At 37.6% G+C, this 23,738-nt stretch overlaps 1 protein-coding gene across 2 annotated transcripts in view; it reads left to right on the top strand.

The window, feature by feature from the left end:
- The window catches only part of MKX (mohawk homeobox), a 58,810-nt gene extending 39,643 nt beyond the window's left edge, over positions 1-19,167 (top strand). The window contains exons 5-6 of one of the 2 annotated variants that reach the window (XM_019731545.2): positions 16,467-16,500; positions 16,606-19,167. In XM_019731545.2, the coding sequence (XP_019587104.2) occupies positions 16,467-16,500; positions 16,606-16,792 (221 nt within the window). In that variant the 3' untranslated portion in view covers positions 16,793-19,167. The remainder of the gene's footprint in view (positions 1-16,466; positions 16,501-16,605) is intronic. The other variant, XM_074324755.1, reaches the window with a different exon arrangement.
- Positions 19,168-23,738: the final 4,571 nt, after the last annotated feature.

Raw genomic sequence — 23,738 nt, forward strand, 5'->3', positions numbered from 1 at the left:
TTTATCCGTTGTTGAAGAGGCATCTGTCCTCAATCGGAAAGAAACTTTGTGTGGTCACTAACTTTCAGTTTTCAATAGAAATTCTCATTAACTGCTTTATGCTTTCCACAAGGCCTTTTTTCCTTCTTCTTTTTTTAAAAATACATGTTTCTTTTCAGTCACCTAATACCATCTTCTTTTAGCCTCATATGGAATCCAATATTAAAAATTTCTTAAGGGCACTTCGTAGTTCAGATGAAGTTCCTGTTAAATAAATATTTCATGTCAAAAGGTGGACTTGAAGTGAGAACTTTGGTAAAAGGTGGATTAGTAAAGATTTGCCTTGAAACTGCTAGCTTCTCAGTATCCTCTGACTGGCTAATAGCCAGATAGGTCCTCCACTCTGTCGTTTCTTCACTTAAGGAAACTATTTCTTTCCCCTTCACCCTTTGGGTGTACATTTCCTTCTGAGAGTAAATGCAGTATGTATTAAGGGTGTGTAACTAATAAAGGTTTTTAAATAATTCATCTTTCTAGACTTTGGTATTTTACACTTTTTTTTAAATTACATGTTGAATAATATTAGCTGAGCATATGGGAAACTATGTAGATCTATGTGCTAAGTATTATTCTGTAGTTAGATTCCTATAAGACCCTTTCTTCCTGATGTATTTCTTTGTATACCTCCTTTTTCTGTATCTGATGCATTTCCACATAAAAATGAATGAGGAGAAAACATGAAAATATTTCTAAGTATGTTGCTAAATAATCCGGTGACGCAGCTTTCTCTTTTCTGTTAAGGGCAACATCGCACATCTGTAAGAATAGGTCAACATCCATTCTTGAAGGTCCTCAAAGCCCCCCTACTCTCAACATATCAAAATTGATCTCATTATGGGCCGCCTCCTCGAGAGTGAAACTTGCCCTTCCTGCTTTCTTCCCTAACTCCGAGAATGCCATTTCCATCCACTCAATCATCCACGGCAGAAATCTGAGAGATCTTACAAACTCCTGCCTCCCACTCCCAAACCCCATGTAGTCGTTCAACAAGTCTGCCCTCTTAATATCTCTCGAAGCTTGTCTTCCTATCCCTACTGCTACTTGCTTTTTTTTTTCTTTTTTTTCTTTTTTATTAAATTTATTGGGGTGACAATTGTTAGTAAAATTACATAGATTTCAGGTGTACAATTCTGTATTACATCATCTATAAATCCCATTGTGTGTTCATCACCCAGAGTCAGTTCTCCTTCCATCACCATGTATTCGATCCCCCTTACCCTCATCTCCCACCTCCCACCCACCACCCCCCTCACTTCTCTCTTAGGTTCTTACCATGATCCTGCCTGCTTCCTCCAATCTAATCTTCCACTAAGACAAGAGAGATCTTTCTAAAATCCGAATTTGATCGTATCACTGTTAAGCATCCTTTAGACATTGACCATACCTTTCAAAATAGAGTTCACATTCCTTCGCTTGACAGCCCAAACCATAAACCCCTCAATGTCTGGCCTCGGCTAATATCTCTTGGTTCATTTTCCAACGGCCCCCTCACACATCTCATTCATTTCAGCTTCGCCAAAAAGAGTTTCCCAGAGGAATCGTGCAATGGCATGACATTGGCTTTCATACAGCTGTTTTCTTTCCTTGGAATGCTTTCCCCACCTTCACCTTGGTAACTCCTGCTTGTCTTTACCTCAGGCCCGTGCTTTCCCATCTTTTCCAGGTCTTGGCATTCCGAGAAGGATATCATTAGTTGGGCATGCTGGCATGAATGGGAGAGGCTGCTTGCTGCTGGAAGCAATTGCCAGGGCCTCTTCTCTGCTGCCCCCAGGGACCACCACCCCCTCCCCCTGCCATTGCCCCTCCTGTCTACGCTCGCCCAGGACTTACCACACTGTTGTTATTTATTTACCAAACCAACAGTTGCTTGGTGATGAAGTCCATTTGTATTTCTAGTGCCTATCACAGTGCCTGCTATGTAAGATGTGTTCAATAAAGGTTTGCTGAATGAACCCATGAACCCATGAATAAGTCAATGCAGACAACATGGAGAAGAGCAAATTCTATTGCTCTTAAAATTAGGAGCTCTGGTTTCTAGTACTAGCCCTATTGTTTACTAACAATTTGGCCTTGGACGCTTTTCTGAGTCTCAATTTCCACATTGTAAAATGGGGAAATTAAATAAATGAGCACAAAAAGGAAATGAGATTAATTGCGCATTTATGACTTGCAAAGTGCTCAACAAATATTGTTATCGTCACCATGAATTGTGTTAAGTTGACCTGGCCCTTAATTATGCCCCAAAAAGCAAGGGTGATAAAAATGCTCTGTACAAAGTGTAATTTTCCTTTTGATACTTACAAAAAGATGATTTGGTTTTCACTTGGATAAGTTCAGATTCACTGTAATGTGGTTGTTCATTATAAAAATGCCAGAAATTCAAACATGTCAAAAAATATTCCAAGGGAAATTGACTATTCTTACCATTCTGTATGCAGTGGAAAGAACTTTTTCATAATTGTCCGTTTCTTTGTAAGATATCAGGAGTATTTGAAATAATCTACATATTCTTGCTTCAGTCAATCTGAGAATTTAAGGATACCAAGTGCAGTTGTTTAGGATAAAGCAGTGATACAATGAAGGTGTTTTAAGTAATATATGTCCTAAGTAGTTATTTTACTCCTTATGAAAAGCATAGGTATACCAGCTAGTTAGATCTTCCTAGAAAATTCTTGATAACAAGGGTTAAACAAGTAGCTTTTAAGAACGAGAATTTCCAAAGCTGTTCCCCTAGATCCAAGTGCTATATTCTATTTTGAGAAAGGACCCTTCACATTTAAAGCTTGCTCCAAGCAATTAAGAGAAAACACTCTAACATACCTATATGATTGTATGGGTAACATGTGTAAGCTGCCAGTCCAATAGCGGTTGCATGTGCCAACCCCAAAAATGAACAGCAAAAGACCTGCTGCTGACATAAACCTGGAATTTGCGTTGGTACGCTCATTCTCACTCATCGAAGACGAGAATGCATGTTATTCTCACTCTCATCGAAATTCCATTTCATGTTATGGCTACTAAGCAATTTCAGTGACCTTCTTCAAGCCATTGCAAAATTGAAGCCTCCATAATATACCGTCTTGCTCTTTTGAGAATTTTCCACACCCGAGCATCATAGACATAACATGATTGCCCCTGACCTAACTTAAGACAATTCAATACAAAAACTATTTTTAATTGTTGTGTTACTCGTTATCTGTTCCATTCCATGGTCAATCTTCAAAGTTCATCAAAGTTTGCTCCTACTACAAAAAAGAGTATGTGCAATTGTGGAATGATTGTAGCTGCCATTTGTTGAGTAGTACTGGGTGCCTGGTGTTTTACAGCAATTATTGCTAATTTCTACAACAGTCCTTCTTGTGCATTGTGTTCGTATCTATTTTACAGATTAGGAAAAAAAAAAAAAGAAAGAAAGAAACTCAAAGAGATAAAGTAACCTGCCCCAAACCACATGCTAATTAGCAGCAGAACTGGGATTCAGACCCCAAGCGCTCTGGCCTCTATCCAGTGTACCTTACAGTTGGAGGAATAAACTGTGATGAAGTAAATCCACCCTTCACAGTTTGCGCTGATTTGCAGTGAACAGGTGTGCTTCATTTCTCAATTCAAGAGAAACCAAAAAGGGGCACAAATCCCATTAGAAGCAGCTGTAGGAATTTGAGTAACTAATTGGTTATTCTCTTTCTCTGTGCCGTAAAGACTACTAAAGTTATTGTGGAATTCCATTTGAATAATTCTTCAATTAATCATAAACTCTGACTCCTGTTTCTAAAAGCAGCCTTTGGATAGATACTTCCAACACTTACCCTGCAGAACTCCCATTACTGTCTCTTTTCTTTAGTATAAAAATAATCTTCTGTTTTGCCATTTCTGAGCCTATTTGTATCTTCTCCTATCCCTTCCAAGTATTTTTATTATGATAATTAGTCATGTGAATAATTAATTACTGTATTTTCACCTTTCAGTCTTTTCATCATCACTCATCTTTCATTTCTTTACTCTTCTCCTACAAGCTCTTATAAGTCAGCACAAATACAGATTCCTTGCTCCTTTCACTTTAAAAGTAGTTTTCCTGCATGTTCTTGTCCAGCTAAGAGTTTGCATATTACATTGTCTAATAAACTATCTATCTTATATGATGATTTTTATAAATCTCTTAAATTAGCTGAAAATCAGCTGGAAAATGTATCCAGCTACTCAGAGTTTGTAAAACAGAAGCAACACTTTTTCTAAAAAGTCTTCCCAACCAACTCTGCCTTCCCAACCTCTTATTCTTGTCTTATGCTAAGGGCTGGATAATTAAATGCTGCACCGAGGCCTGAAACAATGGCTCACTTCTTCATGTGTGTTTCATAATGTCTTGTGTTCGGCTCCCATTGTGGATGGCCTGGGAAGGATGTTTCTCCTCCTATGGTAGGTAGATGCCTTTGGTTCCCTTGGCCTTGGACCCATGTGCAAACCGTATGCATAGTAGAGATTGGCTCCCTCGTACTGGGCATGACCTGGGTACGTGTCTAAGTGCATAGACAGCTGAAGTATTAGAGGATGTCACGTGGTGCTGTGGCAGGTTCCTAGGCTCGGGGACCTTCACAGCTCTTGGTTTCTTGTGAGAAACTATTCTGCCCATGAATCCACAGATGGCCTATATCAACCCTTCTTGCTTCTACGTCCTGAGTGTGGAAAAGTCACCAGAACGACCACATCTTATTAGGGACGGGGAGAAAGCCACATGCCTACAAGAGCTTGGGAATCTTACAAGGAATGTATGATTTTCCTGGCTGTTATTACCCACCCTCAGCCCCAGCCCCCCAAAAAAAGAAAGAAAGAAAAGGCAACTTTTTGTGCCTCCATGATGAAAATACGTAGTTTGTTTACTCTTATCTATGAGAGCCAGGCTGTTTTGTTTAATATTTTGATTCAAGGCAGTAACTACTATCTTCTCATTGTTCATTCACCATCTATTTCTGGGCATCTGGAGAGAATTTAAATTGGAGGATGTGATTCTTAAGTCATTTTTGAGTATGTATAGTATATCACCAAAACCAAGCGTGTTGATAAATGGATCTGGTTTGTTCTGGAAATGCCATTTTTGCTTCTTTTCTGTTTTGCACAGCTTTCTGCCCCCCAGCCCCCATTTATTTTAAAAGTGTTTTTTATTATTGATTGTTAAAATATTAAATTTCTCTCTAGAGTCATAAAAATCTATGGGAAAGGATAGAAAATATAAGAACTAGCAGAGGATTGCTTTAGTTCAAAACAAATTATTAGGTTCATTGTCCCTCTCTCTAAATCAATAATTTTTAATGACTAAAATAAATATATTTTCTCTTTTGCCGTTAAGGTATCTTATTTACTTATAATAGCATATGACATTTATAAGACAATACTCATATGTGTAGTAGCCGCTTGCCATTTAAATATATTTAAATCATGTAAGAATGCCATTCTTTTATGTCTAAATTTCCATGAAATGGCTTTGCAAAATCTTTTCTCTATATTATACTTGTTCTTCTTTCCTGGTAGTCAGTGAGCTCAGGTATTTTTGTAAATCTAAGATCATAAGGGTGCTTGCTTTCTCTTTTATAATTTCTTTGATTTGTGTTTAAGCGCTATATTTTTAATAGCGTATGACGCCCACAGAAATACCTGTCCTGAATATTACTTTTCTTAAGGCTGTAGTTCTGGAGCCTTATTATTTTAGACTTGCTATGTCTACTTTGCGTGGCCATTGGCAATGGAGGTCGCAGCACAGGGTGACCCCGAGTACTCTAGGGAATGACCAGCTCGGCTCACCCTCCAGCAGACACCCGGCCAAGAGTCATTCTCAGTTCTCAGCCTGTCCCTGGACCTTTATTTAGGTGGCTTCGAGACTACTACCTTAGCGTTTGGGTTCTTGTTAGCCCTTCGGTCCCAGATTTTCTGACATTCCGTTGTTGTTCAAGAGCAAAGCCATCAGCAGGCCTAGACAGGACCCCCTCAATCCTCCTTCACAGCTCGATTCAACATCATGACCAGTGCACTCTGTTTTGGTGATTTTGGTATTGGTGGTGGCCACGTTGTTTGCATGGTGGTTCTGCACCCCGTATTCCTGTTCCTCTTTAGAGATCATATAGCTCCAGCCACCTCTCATGGCTGCTGTAAAAATAACAGATTAAAAATAACTAAAAAACTGTTTGTAAAACCTCATCACTCTGTCGATGTATAATAAAACAATGCTCTGTTCTTTCTGAAGCAGGCCTGAATAAAATATTCTACTAAGGGCAGCAGAAACTAAGTTTACTTTAGTTTATAAAAGCTTATTATGCTACCCTAGAAAGAAAAAATTCTATGTTAGGTTGAATAATTAGTTTTTGATGACCCCGTGTGGATTAATATATGTCACCCTATTTTCCCAAAGGAAAGATAAAAAAAATACAAGACTTACAAAAATAAAAGGCCCCACCATCATAGCAATATAGAGCTGGGCCAACGTGTTTATTTTCAAAACAGAAAACAGATCTTATAACAGTATATTATTACTGTTGCTGTTCCAATTAGAAGAAGGAGGGTGGTTTGATTATTCTGAAGTAGTCTGTAATGTATTACAATGAAAATCTTGGTGTGTGTGTTTTTTTTTTTCATTTTCAACTTTGTGTTTGTAATGACTGTCTCTGAATTACATGTCATAGCATAGTAAAAATGGTAATAACTGGGGAAAGTAATGCAAGTAAAGTGAAGTGTTTTATCCCCCCCAAAAATGTGTTTTTAGTGGTATTATATTTAAGCAAACATACACAATACAAAGTATTATTGAACCTGGAGTCTCCCATTTCTGAAGAATATTTCCCTATGGAAATGTATAAATGTATCTGCTATTCACACGAAGGGAGAATCAGTAATGTGATTCATTAAATACAGTCTTAAGACTGTGATTAGACCCTTTGGGAATATTAGAAATCCATAATGGTTTTTGATAAGTAGCATAGAAATACTGTCTTGTGCAGCTACCCTTGAATGAACACCCAGGAATTCCAGCATGCTGGAATTCTTTACTGAGAGCAGTCTACTTCTAATGCTCCACCACAGTTCTGTTCATGGAGCAGCCCCTTTACCATCTGCATCAGATCACCTGGGAGCTTATTCTTCACCATCTCTGTGACCTACATAATCACAATCTCAGAGATGAGAGAGGAATCTGTCCTTCTGAGACGTTCCCCTGTGAATTGTATCCTTCTTCTCTGCAGCATCCTCAGAAGATGGGTTGGAGGCTAGCGTGCGATAGTAGAAATCCTGTGTGGGGCTTAGCACCTCCATGGAATTTGGAGTGGATCCATGACTAGTGACGAATGACTGAGTGTCACGTCTTCACTTCAAGAATCATAACTCTATAGCACTTACTATGTGCCAAGCACAGTTCCGAGAGCTTTACACTTAGTACAGCCTGTCTTCGAATAACATTGTTTTTCATTCAACGTTATTTTGTTATAGTGCTGATGACAAAGAAAAACAAAACAGAGCATAAAAAAGAAATTGATTCCCAGCTGAAGCCACTGTTAGTGTGGAGCTCACGCGTTCTCCCCTTGTCAGTGTGGGTTTTCTCCAAGGACTCCAGTTTCCTCCCACCTCCCAAAGATGGACAGTTAGGGGAATTGTCATGTCTAAATTGTCCCAGTCTGAGTTCAGCGTGTGGGTGGAGTGTGCCCTGCAATGGAAGGCCGCCCCGTCCAGGGTGGATGCCACTTATGCCCTGAGCTGCTGGAGGAGAATGCCATCCAATTGCTATCAACAAAAATCTTCCCAATTTTTATTTCAAAGTCCCTCCCCACCCCGGTTTAGACTTTAAATGACGGTTTCTGAAATTAAAAGCAGAAAATCTCAGAACCTTTAAATGTAGACATGTGTGAACACAGAACACTGACATGCCAAGTAACAGTTAAAACAGTTTAAGTGTGTTAAGAACATTGAAATGTATTTGAAATGTAGAAGGATGGGTAATACTGTTCATCTTGTGTCTAAAATATGTGTTTTTCTATTAATGAATACAGCAGATGAGCTGTGAGTAGGGAGATTGTCATTTGCTACTGTTCTGAAAGATCCAAGAAGTCTGTGAACATCCTCTTTCACTGTGTCATTTCTGGTGTTAATGCAGTCAGACAGGTTTAACACCAAGATTCCCAAGTCTGAAATGTCATTTCTAGAGATGGTAATTTGAAGAATTTGAAAAGCATGGCAATAATGTCAGCCAGTTCATATATCAAAGGAAAAATACTTTTTGATGGTTTTTCAGAGATACTGAAGAGCTTGAAAACACATGGATGGAGCCAGACTTTCCAGCCAATTTCTAGATTATTACAAATACATATTTTTCATTTGAAAGGCCTTCTGCTGAAGAAAGTCCTATTAATATTTTGTAATTTAATACTACTCAGTTCTATATTTATTAAACAAGTTGACCTTCTAGAACTACAGTGTGGCAGCTATTATTATGTTGATCTCGGGAGAAATCGGCCTCATGAAGCTTCAGCTAAGAATCAAAGTCCATCCAGTTTCAGAACTAGTAGCCCAACTTGTATGTAAAAAGGAAAGCCTTTATAACAATTAATGCTCCTTGCAACACACAGGCACACACAGCAGTTATTCGTGCATAGTTAGGAAGTCACTTTCTGAGACTTTGGCTGGAAACCTACCTTTCATGGATGAAACATTTTGGGTAACATCTCCAAAATTCCCCTTGAGAAAATGAAGTCACAAAACCCATCAGACACTTAAAGTGAGTAGATATTCTTTAATGTGGCTCCAGTGCTGTTTGTCTTGGCATGTTGCGGTACTTTGGCACAGCATAGCGTCAGAAAAGCCATTTTGTCTTTGAAGATGATAGATTCTGCACACTTAATCCTTTAATCTGAGCTGATGGGCTGTGCCCAGGGTAAAAATATTTCATCCTTACATAATGGTTTTCATATTAAGTCTCTGAACAATACTTATTTTTCTGGTGACTGCATTCAACCCCGTATTCTAGATGTAAAACAAAAGTAAGAGAGAAGGTTAATTTTTTTTATTTCACAAGGATTTACGTAAAGCTTGATATATGTGCTCAAACTATCTTTACAAAATATTAAATCATGTGGTGCTCATAACAAGCCTATGCATCTAGTACTATTAGCCCCATTTTATAGGTGAGAAAGTTGAAGCACAGAAAAGGCAAGCAGCCGGCCAGCTGTCACACAGATAGTATATGGGTTCAACTGCTGTCTGGTTCCAAGATCTGGGGCCCAACCACTGCACTATGCTGCCTCGTGCCTCACACCAGACCACACTCATAGTTCATAACTACAAGCTAATAATAGAAATGTGAATCTTCAATATTTCCAAACCTCCTTTTGGTCACTCACCAACAACTTCCTCCCCGTAGACCACATTCTAATCTTCAAAGTGAAGTTTCAGACTGAAAGTTTTAGACTTTGGGACGGTGGAGCCTTTGAGATCACAGTGGCGCAATCCTGGTAGACGAGACTATGCAGAATAACGTAGCATTAAGACTATTTAATATATTCAGTGAAAAAGATTGAAAGTGAAGGTGAGACGTTATAACTGGGTTGTACTCTGCTTATTTGAAAAGTTTCTTTCAAGTTACAAATTCCACTTCCTATACCTTTAGTCCTCCAGTTCAGACTGATGAAGTCAGAATAGCTTTGCATTTTTCCAGAACAAAGATACAGCTAGGAATTAATAAGGATCCACCAGCCTCAAGCTCCGCATAATAAGGAAAGCCATCAAAGCTATAGCTCTCTAACTGATAAGGAACCAAAGAGCACTTTTACAGGTTTATCCACAGACATGGCTACTCCAGGCACAGTAGAGATGTGCTGTTGGTGGTGGTATTAGTTGAAATATAGCCTGTCCTGAAAGCTTTGGGATGTCAACTTACCCCCATCCTGACCAGGGAACTCGTCACTATTGGTCCAAAATAGAAGAGCATGGTTTCTAATTTTTATTTCCTGGCAGATGGAGAGGATAAGGCATTGACAGAAAGGCTGCTGAAGGTAGCAATCCTGGAGATCAGGATATCTGGGCGGCATCATTCACCATGGAGGGGCCAGCCCGTGTGAGAGGTAGCAGGAAGGAAAAGAGTCTTTGGCCGGGGGCTGGACGTCATGGCTGGAGGAAACACTGGCTTCATTTTTGGAAAAGATTTTCCTTCAAACTCTGAAATGATCTTGGAAACCACTCATTCTTTAAGGCCCCAGAATAAATAATTTAGCTAGTATATTGCAAAAAAACGCACAAAAATACTAGATCCATCTATTAAAATGAGGTGGGTTTCATTGTATAATTCTCACTACTCAGAAAGCTTGAAGCTCCAGTAACGCTTCTGAGAGCAGTAACCTGGATACTCACCAAGCTTTAGTTGCAGTCTCATCCTGTCATGTGAAATTTTAAAGTGGAACTCACTGCTTTGATTGGTGAAACTAGAAGAAGCAGTTTAGTCATCAGCAGATAAGTGGTATGGGTTATTTATTGGGTGGTTTTTCTTTCCCCTTCCTTTTTGGGAAAAATTAGAATGATTTATCTTTACTCATTCAAAAACTCTAACTACCCTAAGGAGAAAATGACCACAAAAATTTTCTCTAAAAGTGATGCAGCAACAGCTGTCTAGGAGTCATTTAGCAGTAATTCACTTCAGGCAATTGAAGAGTGATTATACAGATATCACGTCTATGAAAATGACATTCTAATTAAAGTGTGAGGAAGAGCTCAAGAGACCTTATTTAGATTCCCTATTCTGTGATTTGGACAGATGTTTTGATATTACAAATTAAATCATAAGGAGAAAAAAATGTCTCTTTGTATCTCTATGGTCTTAAACACTAGCAAAAAGAACAGAAAAAGTATTTAACAGATTTTTGATAGGTTATCATTCCACAGGCTTTCTATATATAAACAATGCATTTGACCTTGCCAGGGTCCTTGAAGGTGGCTTTAGCAACAGAAATCACTTGGATAATGGAATACAGCAGTTAAAAATGTGACCTTCAGAGTCCGCTGACAGGGAGCTGAGCCTCATAGCCCCCACTGCATAACTGAGTCTTTTGCGAGTTTCTGGACTGCTCTAACCTACACTGTCATTTTTGTAAATAAGGGCCATGGGTGCTCTCTCACAGGGATGTTGTAAGCATTTAACTAGATAACATTTGTAGAATCCCTGGCATGAGAAGAAGCATTCGATCAATTTTAGTAATTGTTTTAAAGATAACCCCTTCTTGCAACATTGGGGTCTCTCAATATTCACATTTACACTGGGTGGAGCTGGATTTTGAATTCTTTCAACCTGTTTCTATTTCATAGACGAAATCCACTGTCCCATCAGGAATGCCAAATGGTAGATTATTATTGATTAACAAAGGGAAAGGCTAAAGTGCAAGTTCAGTGAGCAAAGCAAGTTATAAAACGTATACAGAATGACCTCATTTTTAAAAAATGTATATAAACTTGCTTAGGAGGCCATATATCCAAATATTAACATGAGTTAATCCTAAATGCCCTTTATTTTCTCTTTTATACTTTTTGCCAGATTTTCTGCAGTGAACCTGTATTTTCTTATTAGAGAAAAACAACAAATGCTAATTTTATAAGAAAAGAAACATAAAGTCACAGTGGATCCAATCTGTAGGAGTGCAAGTTCAGGCTGCATCTAGTGCGTGCAGAAGTAGAGAGAAACCATGGTGATGGGAGCAGGGAGCCCCGGAGATCACTCCATCCATTTGGTGTAAGATCCTGCAAATTGGGAGCATTCGGTATTTCAGAATCTTCAGTGAGGTTTTCTATTTGCCCAAATCACCAGAGTCTTGTTCTATATCTCACTTGTTCCAAGTATGTAAATGCCTCCAGCAACTGATCGGGTGTCTGAGAGGCTCTTGGAACTAAACCCTGGCTGTCCACACCTGCTGTCACCAGTCATGGCCCCCAAACTGACCAAGGGTGAGGAAACACAGTTGTCAAGCATCTGGAGCTCTGACTTTATTTTAACTTAGGGAAACATATAGTGTACGATTTTTAGATTATTTAATTTAAAAATATTCATATTCTTAATCATACTTAATTTTATTTATATTTCAGTGGTGTGAGTAATATTTTGTGGAACATTTAAAAACATTCCTAACTTTAGGGCTTATTAATTAAATTTTTGGGGAAAAAATCTCAGAGCAAAAGATTTGGCCATATTTTTGTCTCTTTTATGACAATAACTTTTATTTCAGGAATATTTACCAAAATTAATGTATTTGTAAATTGCATTTGCCAAAGTTGACCGGACACATTGCCCATAGAGTTTTGAGCTTACCCATCTCGAGTTGCAGTAGAACTGAAATTTTCTGTATAATTGTTTCTCTACTTAACTTTATAAGAAAACACATGTCCCAACCGAGGATAGCCCCACTTTAGGTTTCAACATGGTTTGGGTTTTACAGCGTTCAAGATTTTCCTAACTACGCACCTCTTTTTTTTTTTTTTCTTTCCTTTTCTTTTTTGGTCTTAAAACACGCTCTTTTGGCTGGTTCAATAAGTTGTTCCTGCCAACCAGTTGCTTTTATGGTAATTGACAGTGTAGCTGATTTTTGGAACCTTAGAATGTAAAAACGCATTTCAGCTCAGACTCCGGAGACGCTGAGCCAAGCTACTCGCAGAGTAAGAGCCACAGCTGAGCAGAACGTAGGGCAGTCATACCCTAAGTCTGTGCATGTTAATTAGTGGCAGTGAAACGTCTGCTCTAGCTCAGACTTAAGATTTCCCTCTCTTCGGCAACATTCAGAATCCTTCCTTCTCCTGTCAGATTGTTTCTTGAGCTACTTACTGGGTGCCCATTCTGGAGGGGGCTGGGGAGACCACCTGTCTGAGGTGGGCAGAAGTAAGCCCCTGAGCCCTGGTGATGGGTGAATACACACTGCTCCTTGAACACAGTCTATAGGCTGAAAAGGCACAAAATACAGATCCAGATAAGGGCCAGCAAGCTTATACTTCAAAGGAAAAGAGCATAAGAAAAAACAAAAATCTTCTCATTTAATACAGTTATTTAATATGAGTAGATTGTAAATTTTCTGAGTTCCCCTCAAATGATACCAGTTCTCTAAAATAACTGGGGCATTTTCCCAAATTTCATCTCAGCACAACAAATAGAAAAAACTCTCCCCAAACTGCCAGATCTCCATAGCCCTTTGCTTTCCTACAAAAGCACAAATATTTCTGAGTAAAAGGGCCCCTGTTTGCTCTCTTCCTTCTACTTGTTCTTCTGGGAACTAGAACACACTACACTGCAGGAGGTGGCTCTTGGACGCATAATGTCCTAGTGACACTGGGCAGCCCCCCAATAACAGCAACAGGAAAGCATGCCCTCCTAACACCAATTTACGTTTCGAACCAAAACTGCCCTGGACACAGAGATTCCCCAAAAGCAGTAGTAGTCAGCTTTTTCTTGTTCGTTTGAAATCTTTGACAAATCTTTGTTAAACGCTGTTTTAGCATTGACAATTGATGAAGAAGCAAAATGTTTCTTCTGTTCCTTACTTTTTGCGAGGACTTTTCTTCTGTTGCTGGGAAAGGAACCTGAATCTATACCTGATGACACTGCATGTATTTGTCTGCCTTAGATTTAAAATACAGGATTCAGTCTTTTGAAGACTGCCGAATACACTGTTGAAATTTGTGAAACTAATTAGGAATACCCGATCAGGGATTGGAGTCTGTGTTTTTACACTTCAAAGGTATTTTCATAGGCACCAAACTGTAAAACACAGACACCCAACGAGTAAGCAGAATTTTATAATCTCACAGTTGGCTGCAGTAAACTTGTTTCTTGGTGGAAGGAGTTCAGGGAGGCATCCACGGGGGACACTAGCGGTATCCAGCCTTTCATGGGGGTGCAGGACCTCCAAGTTCACTCTTCGTCTCAAATAGAAGCTCTCCGTGGACCTTAACGGTGAATGACACGTTCTCCTTCCACAGGCAGGCTCCATTCATTCTGGCATCTCTGGGCTCTGTAACCCATCACTTATTTGGTAGCCACCGGCTTCCATCTTGTCGCCTGTGCACTAATCACTCTCAGGTTGACCATTCAGGTAGGGAGTCTGATTCTGGCCCCCCGTGCCTGTGAGACTGCTTGTTTGGGAGCCAGAGCATCAGTTACATGGTCTTTTCTAAATTATGTTTCGTTATTTCCCTAATGTTATTTAAGCTTCATGGAACTTATTCTGCTTTTGCCAAGTCTTTCCATTGAATAAATATCTCCATAACCTATTGCTTCACTCTGGCAACAGAATTGTTGCAATTTGTGGGCAAAATTGAGCAAAGGCCTAACTCTTTTATTTTTATTTTTTTTCTCTGTAAAATGTCCAATGTTTCTGGCTTTCTTCCTCCTAAACAAAGGCCTTGACTTGTTTTGTGTTCTGGTAGCGCCTTGTCTCTGTCATTACTGAGTAAAGATTTACAGATAACAGCACTAAACAAAGAATGATTAAATGGACATCACAGAGACATGCTGTCCACACACAGAGTCACTAATACTAAATAAGTTAAGACACAAAGTGCTTAGAATAGTGCCTGGCACATAGGAAGTGATCTGTAAACTAGGATTATCAGAGTTCTGTAAATTACAAGCTGTCATTCTTTTCCTCCCTTTGCATGAGTACTTTTATAATTCCAAAATTATTGAAAGCAGCAGAGGTGTAGCTAACTATCCAGGTCCACCTAGTAGGAGCCAGAAAATCCAGAGGCTGACCAGCCAACACTCACAGATCCAATTATTAATATTTCCCCAAAGGATTCCTAAAATGAAAGGAGGAACTAACATTTGTTGTTCCATTTGGGGCCAGACATACATCATCTCATTTATTCTTCCTAACAACCTTGTCATTTTTTACTAAGTGTTTTTGTTTTTGCTTGCTTTATTTTTTTATTTTTATTTTTTAAATTTTTTTTAAGCTCCCTGGGTCCCTGGGTCCCTGGGTGAAAGGTTGTGCAAAGAGCTTGTAATAACCCATTATTGTCTTCTGGCCTACGCTGTAAGGCCTGACTCCTGATTCTTTTCCTTCACAGAGGGCATCGCAGTTTAGCTGCCTAATCTACACGTTATGTAGATATTTTCTCTTGACCATGTCTTCCCTGGGAAATTTTGCCATGGTTGGACTATATTATGATCATGTTGATGTTCTTTTCAAGTCTCTTCCAGTTGCATGACTCTCGTAGAGCCCAGAGCTAGACATTATGCTGCATGGCCTACCTATCCTTGAGCACTACAGAGAGAAAAAAACATGCCTTCAGAAATATTGAGTTTGGGGGTGGTAAAAGAAAGGGAGAAGACTGAGTGCAGGAAAAGACAGCTTTCCAAAGGCCACAGAATTAGAAAATGGTCTGGGCAAACACTGCGTTTTTCATGTTTCCTGCACGCGGCACAGCACCTCTTCCTATAGCTGTTCAAGTAACGGTGGTTGTTGACAATGATGGTGGTGATGATGGTGACTTAACCGATACATAGTTTTGGAGTGTCATAGGCCGATGGGGACTCCCAACCCCTCTCCTTTGTCCCCACTCCCCTGCCATGCCGGTAGCCCCTCTTTCCCTCCGCCTGTCTGTTTTTGTGTTCCCAATACCATATTCTTTCCGTCAAAGAGTTAATCAAGATCAGTAACCCGTTTCATCTTTCTGTATATTGATGTGGTATTGGTAAACATTAGTGTTCTGAGTGAGGGAACAAATCTAAACCAAAGGTGAGAGTGCGTAAGCAAAAGCTTGCACCCTAACTTTCATTTCCTGCAGCAGCAGGCTAAGGAGTTCATTTGGAGCTTGAAGACTGGTGCGTACTTGCTGTAATATGCCAGGAAGCCCTGTGTTGCTGTCAGCATTGGGTCTGTTACTCATTTGCTCACTAGCGAGATGGAACTGTTTGCCAGTCTTGTTTCTGAGATGGAGGTTTGATTCCTATGAAATCATAGACTACTGAGACAGAGGTACCCTGAAGATCATCTAGGAATTCCCTTACTTTATAGTGGGGAAATTGCACCCCAAACATTGTAGCACTGTAATCTGCCAAAAGGGACACAGGACTGGTGGGGAGAAACCAGAACCTGGCCCCAGGTACAGTTAGCACTCTTTTCCCTATACCATTCGCTTCCTCATGAAAAGGCCCAATTTCTCAGAAAAATTGAGCTCAGATTTTTGTATATCTATGAAAGCTACTTTTCCTTCTTTATTTCCTGTTCTCATCATATTACTGGTTCTTTGCAAAGAGATTTGTTTTTGTACCTTAATTTTAACTACCTTTGCAACAAAAAAGAAAACAAACCTAATTTTCAACTATATTTTCTGATGAACTTTTATTTCAGATAATTAATGATGAAATTCCTGAGATTGAAAAAAGAGAAAAAGAAAAGTAATTGAATTTCTGCTTTTCTTTACAGACACTCTGGAAAATGGATCCAATAAGGGTGACAGGTGAGCAATAGGATTTTATTTGCCTTTTATGCTTTTCAGTGGTAGCATTTTCTACATACACTGCAGTGAGTTTGATCATTTTCTCTCTGTTTTGCTTAAATCCAGTGCAGCTAATAGAAAGGGACCAAACAAGGATGACACATACTGGAAGGAGATCAATGCAGCTATGGCCTTAACAAATCTTGCACAGGGAAAAGACAAACTGCAGGGAACTACCAGCTGCATCATCCAGAAGTCGTCACATATAGCAGAAGTAAAGACAGTCAAAGTGCCACTGGTTCAACAATTTTAAGAGTTGTCGCTTTTCAGATCAATGGCTATTCTTCACGTTGGTGTGTTTTTTCATAAATTTTCATCTTAAGAGCCAAAGCAGGAGTGAAAATGACTCCCTTTCAAACCTCTTCTTATTTTTAAATATCCTAAATATATCACTTAATTGCTTCTGTAAAAGACATATAAATTATAAAAAAAAAACTCACTTTAATCAAAAGTATTAACTTATTTTATGTTACTCAAACTATGCATACAGTGTCTGCATTGCCATTACAGTAAGTGCCTTGCTTCCTGAAAATAAGCTACAACGTGGGCACAGCAGAGCAGCTATGCCTCAAAATGACAGTGCCCGTAAGGCTTATTAGTCTGTGTTTGTCATTCCAGATGGACTTGTCCATTCCAGGACTGAAACCATAATTGCCGAAAGCCCTTGAAATGTATTCAACAATTCACATGTTAAAACTTGGAAATCTATTCAGCCCAAATGAAACGTTTCTTTAAAAAAACCCCCCCAAAAAAACAAAAAAAAAACTATTTCTGTATTTAAAATTGTTCGGTGTGCTTTATAGAGTGACAGTGAGAATTTTATGCATGTATCTTGCCTGCATATCTGATATGTTACAAATTTCCAAAATGAAAGGTGTAGTGATCACATGATGTGTATATTTAAGAAAAATCACAATGAACACAATGTGATCAGAAAAACTTTTTCCAAGCACTGCTGCAAAACACTGCAGTGCTCTTTAGAATTAATTTGGATTTTCTTTTTCTCAAGTTTTGCTGAACTTCTAAAATATTTATTATATAGGTAATTCGAAATTTTTCTTTATAGAACTAAATCCATAGTTTAGTTTTAAAACATAATCCTGTTTGGTATTTTTTTGTGATGGAAGTTGTTTTTCATATGGAATGGCTAAAAACCTTTTACTTGGTTCATTTCAAATTACAATTGCTGATGGGCAATTTATATTGCAATGAGAACAAGACAAGGAAAGAAATGTATCTCTGTGAATATGCATATACACACGTAAAATTGATTTCTAAATTTAAAACATATGGAAAACAAAACATTGAACAGTCTCTGAATTTTGCCAAGTAGGACATTAAAGTAAAAATTAAGTGAAACCGTGCATTAAAAGAAAGAACATTTTGTTTCTAAATTAGACTATCACTGAGTGAAAATAATCAATATCGAGAAAGAAGAATATGTTTTTCAATCAAACAATAATATTCTAATCAGCTTGGGGAGACTTGAAACTTGGATAAACAGTAGAGACGCCAAGCATAACAGCGTATATGTGCTGCAGAGAAGTAAAAAGGATTTGACTCTTTTATGGTGGGATGTTTTTTTCTGAGTATGTAATCTAGTTTGTAATTTTTTTTTTTTTAAACTGGAAAGCATTTTTGTGAGTGTGAATGAGAGCCAGTAGTGCAGCCATGTGGTGACATTTTTCTTTATTTTGCAAAATGCTTTTAAAACCAAAGGCTGCTCTAGTTGATATATGGACATTACCAATCTTGATATAAATTGTAGGACACTTTTTCATGTAACAAAGCATTTGGGGATTGGGTTTATTTAGTGTAATGAAGAGAATTTGATATAAAATATTTTGTATATATATATATTTTTACTTTGTTTTCTAAATTGCTGTTTGCAGTAACAGTAAGTGCAAAGCAAGATATGTAAGTTATGACTGTATGATCAGATGAAGTATGAGTTCCTTTGGTTTACATCCTTAAGTAGTTACAGATCCATGATAAAAAAAACTTTTGAATCTTTATAAAATAGTTTTGCCAAAATGGTATCATGTCAATGAGAACTAAAGACAAGTACTTCATTCTTTTTCATACTATTATAAGTTATTCTGGTATGAAATATTTTAATAAAATTGGTTTGTGTTTTTTTTTTACTATTTTGGTTAGATGAATGGATGCTGGTTTTTTATTTGAATTAGTCATAATTCACTTTTGCCATCTTTTTAAAAGAATCAGCAAATTTGTTCTATGTTGTAAACTATGGATGACAAGCCAATATAGGACAGTTACTCACATGATTTTTTTTTTTTTTTTAAATACCAAAGCTTGGAGTCTGGCCTAGAAACACATCAAGAAGATTTTATAATTAACACATCCTTGGCAATATCTCCAATTGCAATTAATTTTAATTTATTTTTTCTTTTGCTGCTTTAACATTTTCTGGAAATTGAAGTCATCCTTTAAAAGAATCTTGAACAATGCTGAGCCAGCAGCTGAGAATCTAACTCATAATTTATGTTGTAGAGAAATAGAATTACCTCTATGCTTTGTTTTGCCATATGTAATCATTTCAATAAAATTAATAACTTCCAGGAGTTCTTGACAGATTTAAAATAAAAGTTAATTTCTAGACCTCAATGATCATATGAATTTTATTTTCCTCTGAGAGTTGACCAGGTGGAGAAAGAAGCAGAACAGAGGGGCCCATTATATGCCATAATTCTCCTTAGTTTGGTAAGGGGTATGATATGAGAGTGCTGCATTTGTGTTAGGTTTGATTTCATCACCTCAGACCACCAACCCATCTTTTAAGAGCTGAGAAAAAGAGAGTGTGATTCTAACTGTTAAAATATATAACTTTAAAATGTACATTTTCACAAAATACATTCATTCTTTCAGTAACTAGGACAATAAACATTATTTCTATGTGCTATGTACTGGAGAGAACCTTGGCTTTGAAGCTAGACAGATCGATGTTTGCATCCCAGCTCTGCCACTCACTGCTGTAAGATCCAGACACTGTGGGCTCCTGTTTCTTCATCTGTGAAGTGAGAGGAATGTGTTAAACCTTGTAGAGTTTGCTATAAGGTTTACAGATGATACACAGTTTATAAGGTGACTACCAGAGTGCCTAGCATTTTTGAAATAGATATAATTATAATTCCTCTATATAGGGTTTATGTGCAAGAAAGTAGAAATGCAGTAGAATATGAGATATGGGTACGTTAATGAGGAGCCTTGGGAAAGAAACAAATATCTGACATGAAAGACTGCAATGAAAGGGTGAAAGTTGGTATCAGCGTTAGAAAGATCTTCAAGGAAGATCATTTTATTATTAGTTTGAACTTCGTGGAGAAAAGCATAAAGTAAAACAAAGACAGAGACGAACAGGCACGCCAGTAGAAAACACAGCATGTGCGAGAGCTTCCTTCATTCAAATCAACAAGAATCGCTTTTCCCTCTCTTCGTCCTGCTTGAAACTGGTCAAGATGACTAAGAGCTCAAGTCAGTGTATGTATTCTCTGCCTATTCCAAGTAGCAATGTTTAGCAAACAGTGGCAACAGCCATGGTCTGCTTTTAAACTCATCCAGCTCAATGGCACAACATCATGCAAATAAACACAGAGAATACGAGCAAGCTGTCCAGACTCTTCTGTCTGGGGCGGCTTAGGTTGGCCATGCCTTGGAGGGCAGTGTGGAGTGGTGGTCAGAACTGGGCTGGCACAGCCTGGCTGTGTCTCTTCACTCTTTAGTGACTTTGGGAATAAACATATAAGCCTTCAATACCCAGAGTTTGCATCTATAAAATCTGATCTGTGAAATTTACTCCAAAGATCTGGTGTGTGGATTAAGTAAGACAGTGGATACAAAAGTGCTTTGCACACTGCATGGTACTGTACAAATGTTAACGATTATTAATGTGTTCCAGATGACTCTAAAAGTTCTAATATCCCATAATTTTGGCAATATACATTGTGGTTTCCATGAAGCATATAGGACCCCTAGATTTTGTCCAATGCATGTTATGATATACCATCTTTGGCCTTTTTAAGTACAAAGGATCTTTGGTCCTGTACTTCTTTGAAACAGGTATGATCAGAATTAGGTGACTGATTGTCACACTGCAGGGAAAGAATCCTGACTGCACTACCTCCTAGCTTTGAGACACATCTTAGAGGTGGACTGAAAATTTGGTTTGAGAGGTGTGTGCATTGCCCGTAACAAACTTTTTTTTTTTTAAGGTGAGAAAAAAGATTTCTGAGTTTAGAAAAACAAACTGATGTGTTTTTACATCTTTATGTAAAAATGACGCCATGGAAATTCACGTAAAGGTTGTCTCAGTAAGTCTTCTGAAATGAATTTCAGCCCAAAGCCAGTTTCTGGAAATTTAATTAGCGATGAGTCTAATCTGACTTGTATTCATGACTTTTAAAAAATTTCACATTTTAATTCATGTTTTCAAAAAGTATAAATGTAACTTATGCTATCTGTGGAAAAAGGGAAGCAGTATAGAAGAGTACAAGATAAAAAGCCCCATGGCCCATCTCTCCATGATTCCAATCCCACATCCCAAAGATAACCATGGTTAACAATGTCGTGTGTATGCTGACGGAAACGCTATGCATATCCAAACTTGTACTTGTTCATCTTGCACTTCTTACTATATTCATCAGACTGCTCTGCAACAGTTTTTCCATTCCCTCATGTACATGTATGTATCAGAGCTCTATATAGGTAGCTTTCATTATTTTAAATGACTTAGATAGAATTTTATTTTGGGATCTTTTTATAATTTATGTAGCAAATACCCCCTTAATGGACTTTTGGGTTATTTCCCATTTTTAGTTACTATAAACTAATGCTATTCAAAGTGCTGTTTCACAATGAGATAAGGAGCTTGCACCAGAATATAAATCAACAAACTTCTTAATCAAGAAAATCTTTCTATGAAAAAAAATCTTCACCTGAACTCACAGTGCTCTTAGAAGTATAATTGATTTACATTCTGACCCCTTAATCTCCTCACAGACTAGTAACATCACCAGGCAAATCATGTTGAATAGCACTGCTATAATTACTGATGCAGTGAACATCCTGTGCATATATGTCTTAGGCCATTTATACCTCTGTGGAATAAATACCTAGGTATTTAATTAGCGATGAGTGGCATTAATGGCCCAAATGATAAGTACCTGAAATATTTTGATGGACAATGCCAAATTAACATTTAAAATTTCTACCAATTTATATACTTCCAGCAGTAGGGTGTGAGTGTCTGTCTTTCCACAACTTGGTCAAAACATTGAGAATTATTAAACTTTTCCATACTTGACAATGTGGTAAGTAAGAAATGATATCTCATCAGTGTTTTAACTTATACTTTTTAAGATGAGTGAAATTGTACATAACGTTATTGGCCATTAGTATTTCTTTTCAGTGAACTGCTTGTTAATGTCTTTCCTTCTTTCCTTCTTTTTTCCTTCCTTTCTTCTATTTGTTATTAATTAGTATGATCTATTTGTACATTTTAAAATTCAGTATCTTGTCTATAATATGTTACCAATATCTTCCTGTGTTTTTAAATATATTTTTTGCATTATATTTTTTAAATTCAGAAGCTTAAACATCATCTGTGCATATACACAGGGTGAATGGGAGGGTGCTGCATATATTTGGCCATCATAGAAAAAGTGTAGTATAGTATTTCAGAGCACAAACTCGGGAGCCAGACTGCTGAGGTTCCAATCTTCTCTCTTCTGCTTACTAGTTCCACGATCTTGGACAAGACACTTAACCTATCTAACCTCAGTTTTGTCATCTGTAAAATACTGATCATAATAATACCTATTTCTTAGTGTTGTTGTGAAGATTAAATTCCTTATTATGTACAAAGCACTTGTAATAATAGTACCTGGTACAGAGATAGTGCAAAGATTGTAAGGAGATTCATCCATCTCTTCTGCTATTAGTATTATGGTATTATTCTGCTTTTAGTAGTTTTGTGTGCTTAAATCTTATATCCACTGGACTAAAATTATATTTTGGCCTAAAAACAAGCTAGTCACCCCCCCACCCAAAGAAAGACATGTATAAATCTAAAGAAATATGTACAAGATCCATATCGACAATCTGCAAAACTGATTAAAAAAATCAAAGAACTAAATATATAGAGAGAGATATTTCATGTTCATGGATGGAAAGACTCAATATGGTCAAAGATGTCAGTTCTTCCCAACTTGAGCTATAGATTCAATGCAATCCCAAACAAAATCCCAGCAAGTTTTTCTGTGGATATCAACACACTGAATCTAAAGTTATGTGGAGAAACAAAAGACCCAGAATAGCCAATCCAATATTGAAGAACAAAGTTGGAGAACTGACACTCCCAACTTCAAGACTTATCGTAAAGCTACAGTAATCAAGGCAGTATGGTATTACCAAAAGAATACCCAATTTCAGCAATGGATTAGAACAGATAGCCCAAAAATAGGTCCATGCAAATACAGTCAACTGATATTTGACAAAATAGCAAAGACAATACAATGGAGAAAAGATAGTTTGTTTTTTATTCAAAAAATGGTGCTGGAACAACTGGACATTCACATGAAAAAAGAAAAAATGAATCTAGACACATCCTTCAAAAATTAATTCAAAATGGATTACAGATCTAAATGTAAAACACAGAACTATGAAACTCTTAGAAGATTACATAGGGGGAAACCTAAGTGATTTGGGGTATAGAAATGACTTTTTAGATACCTTATCAAAGGCAAGATACATGAAACAATTGATAACTATACTTCATTAAAATTATAAAAATGTCTGACACACAATGCCAAGAGAATAAGAAGACAAGCCATAGACTGGGAGAAAATATTTGCAAAAGACACATCTGATAAAGGACTGTTATCCAAAGTGTACAAAGAACTCCTAAAACTCAGCAATAACAAAATAACCTGATTTTTAAAATGGGCCAGAGACCTTCAGAGACAACCTCACCAGAGAAGATATACAGATGGCAAATAAGCATAGGAAAATATGTTCCATATCATATGTAGAGATGTAACATCTCTACAAGAACTGTATGAAAGATCTAGCTGCTTCACAAAATTGCCAGTTTTTAATGTCTTAGCCATTATGGTAGATTTGCAGGGGCTTCTCATTGTGGTTTGAATTTTTGTTTTTAATATTAAAATTCCTTATATTCA

This window comes from Rhinolophus sinicus, linkage group LG02, assembly GCF_036562045.2.
Source record: "Rhinolophus sinicus isolate RSC01 linkage group LG02, ASM3656204v1, whole genome shotgun sequence".
Classification (NCBI taxonomy): Eukaryota; Metazoa; Chordata; class Mammalia; order Chiroptera; family Rhinolophidae; genus Rhinolophus; species Rhinolophus sinicus.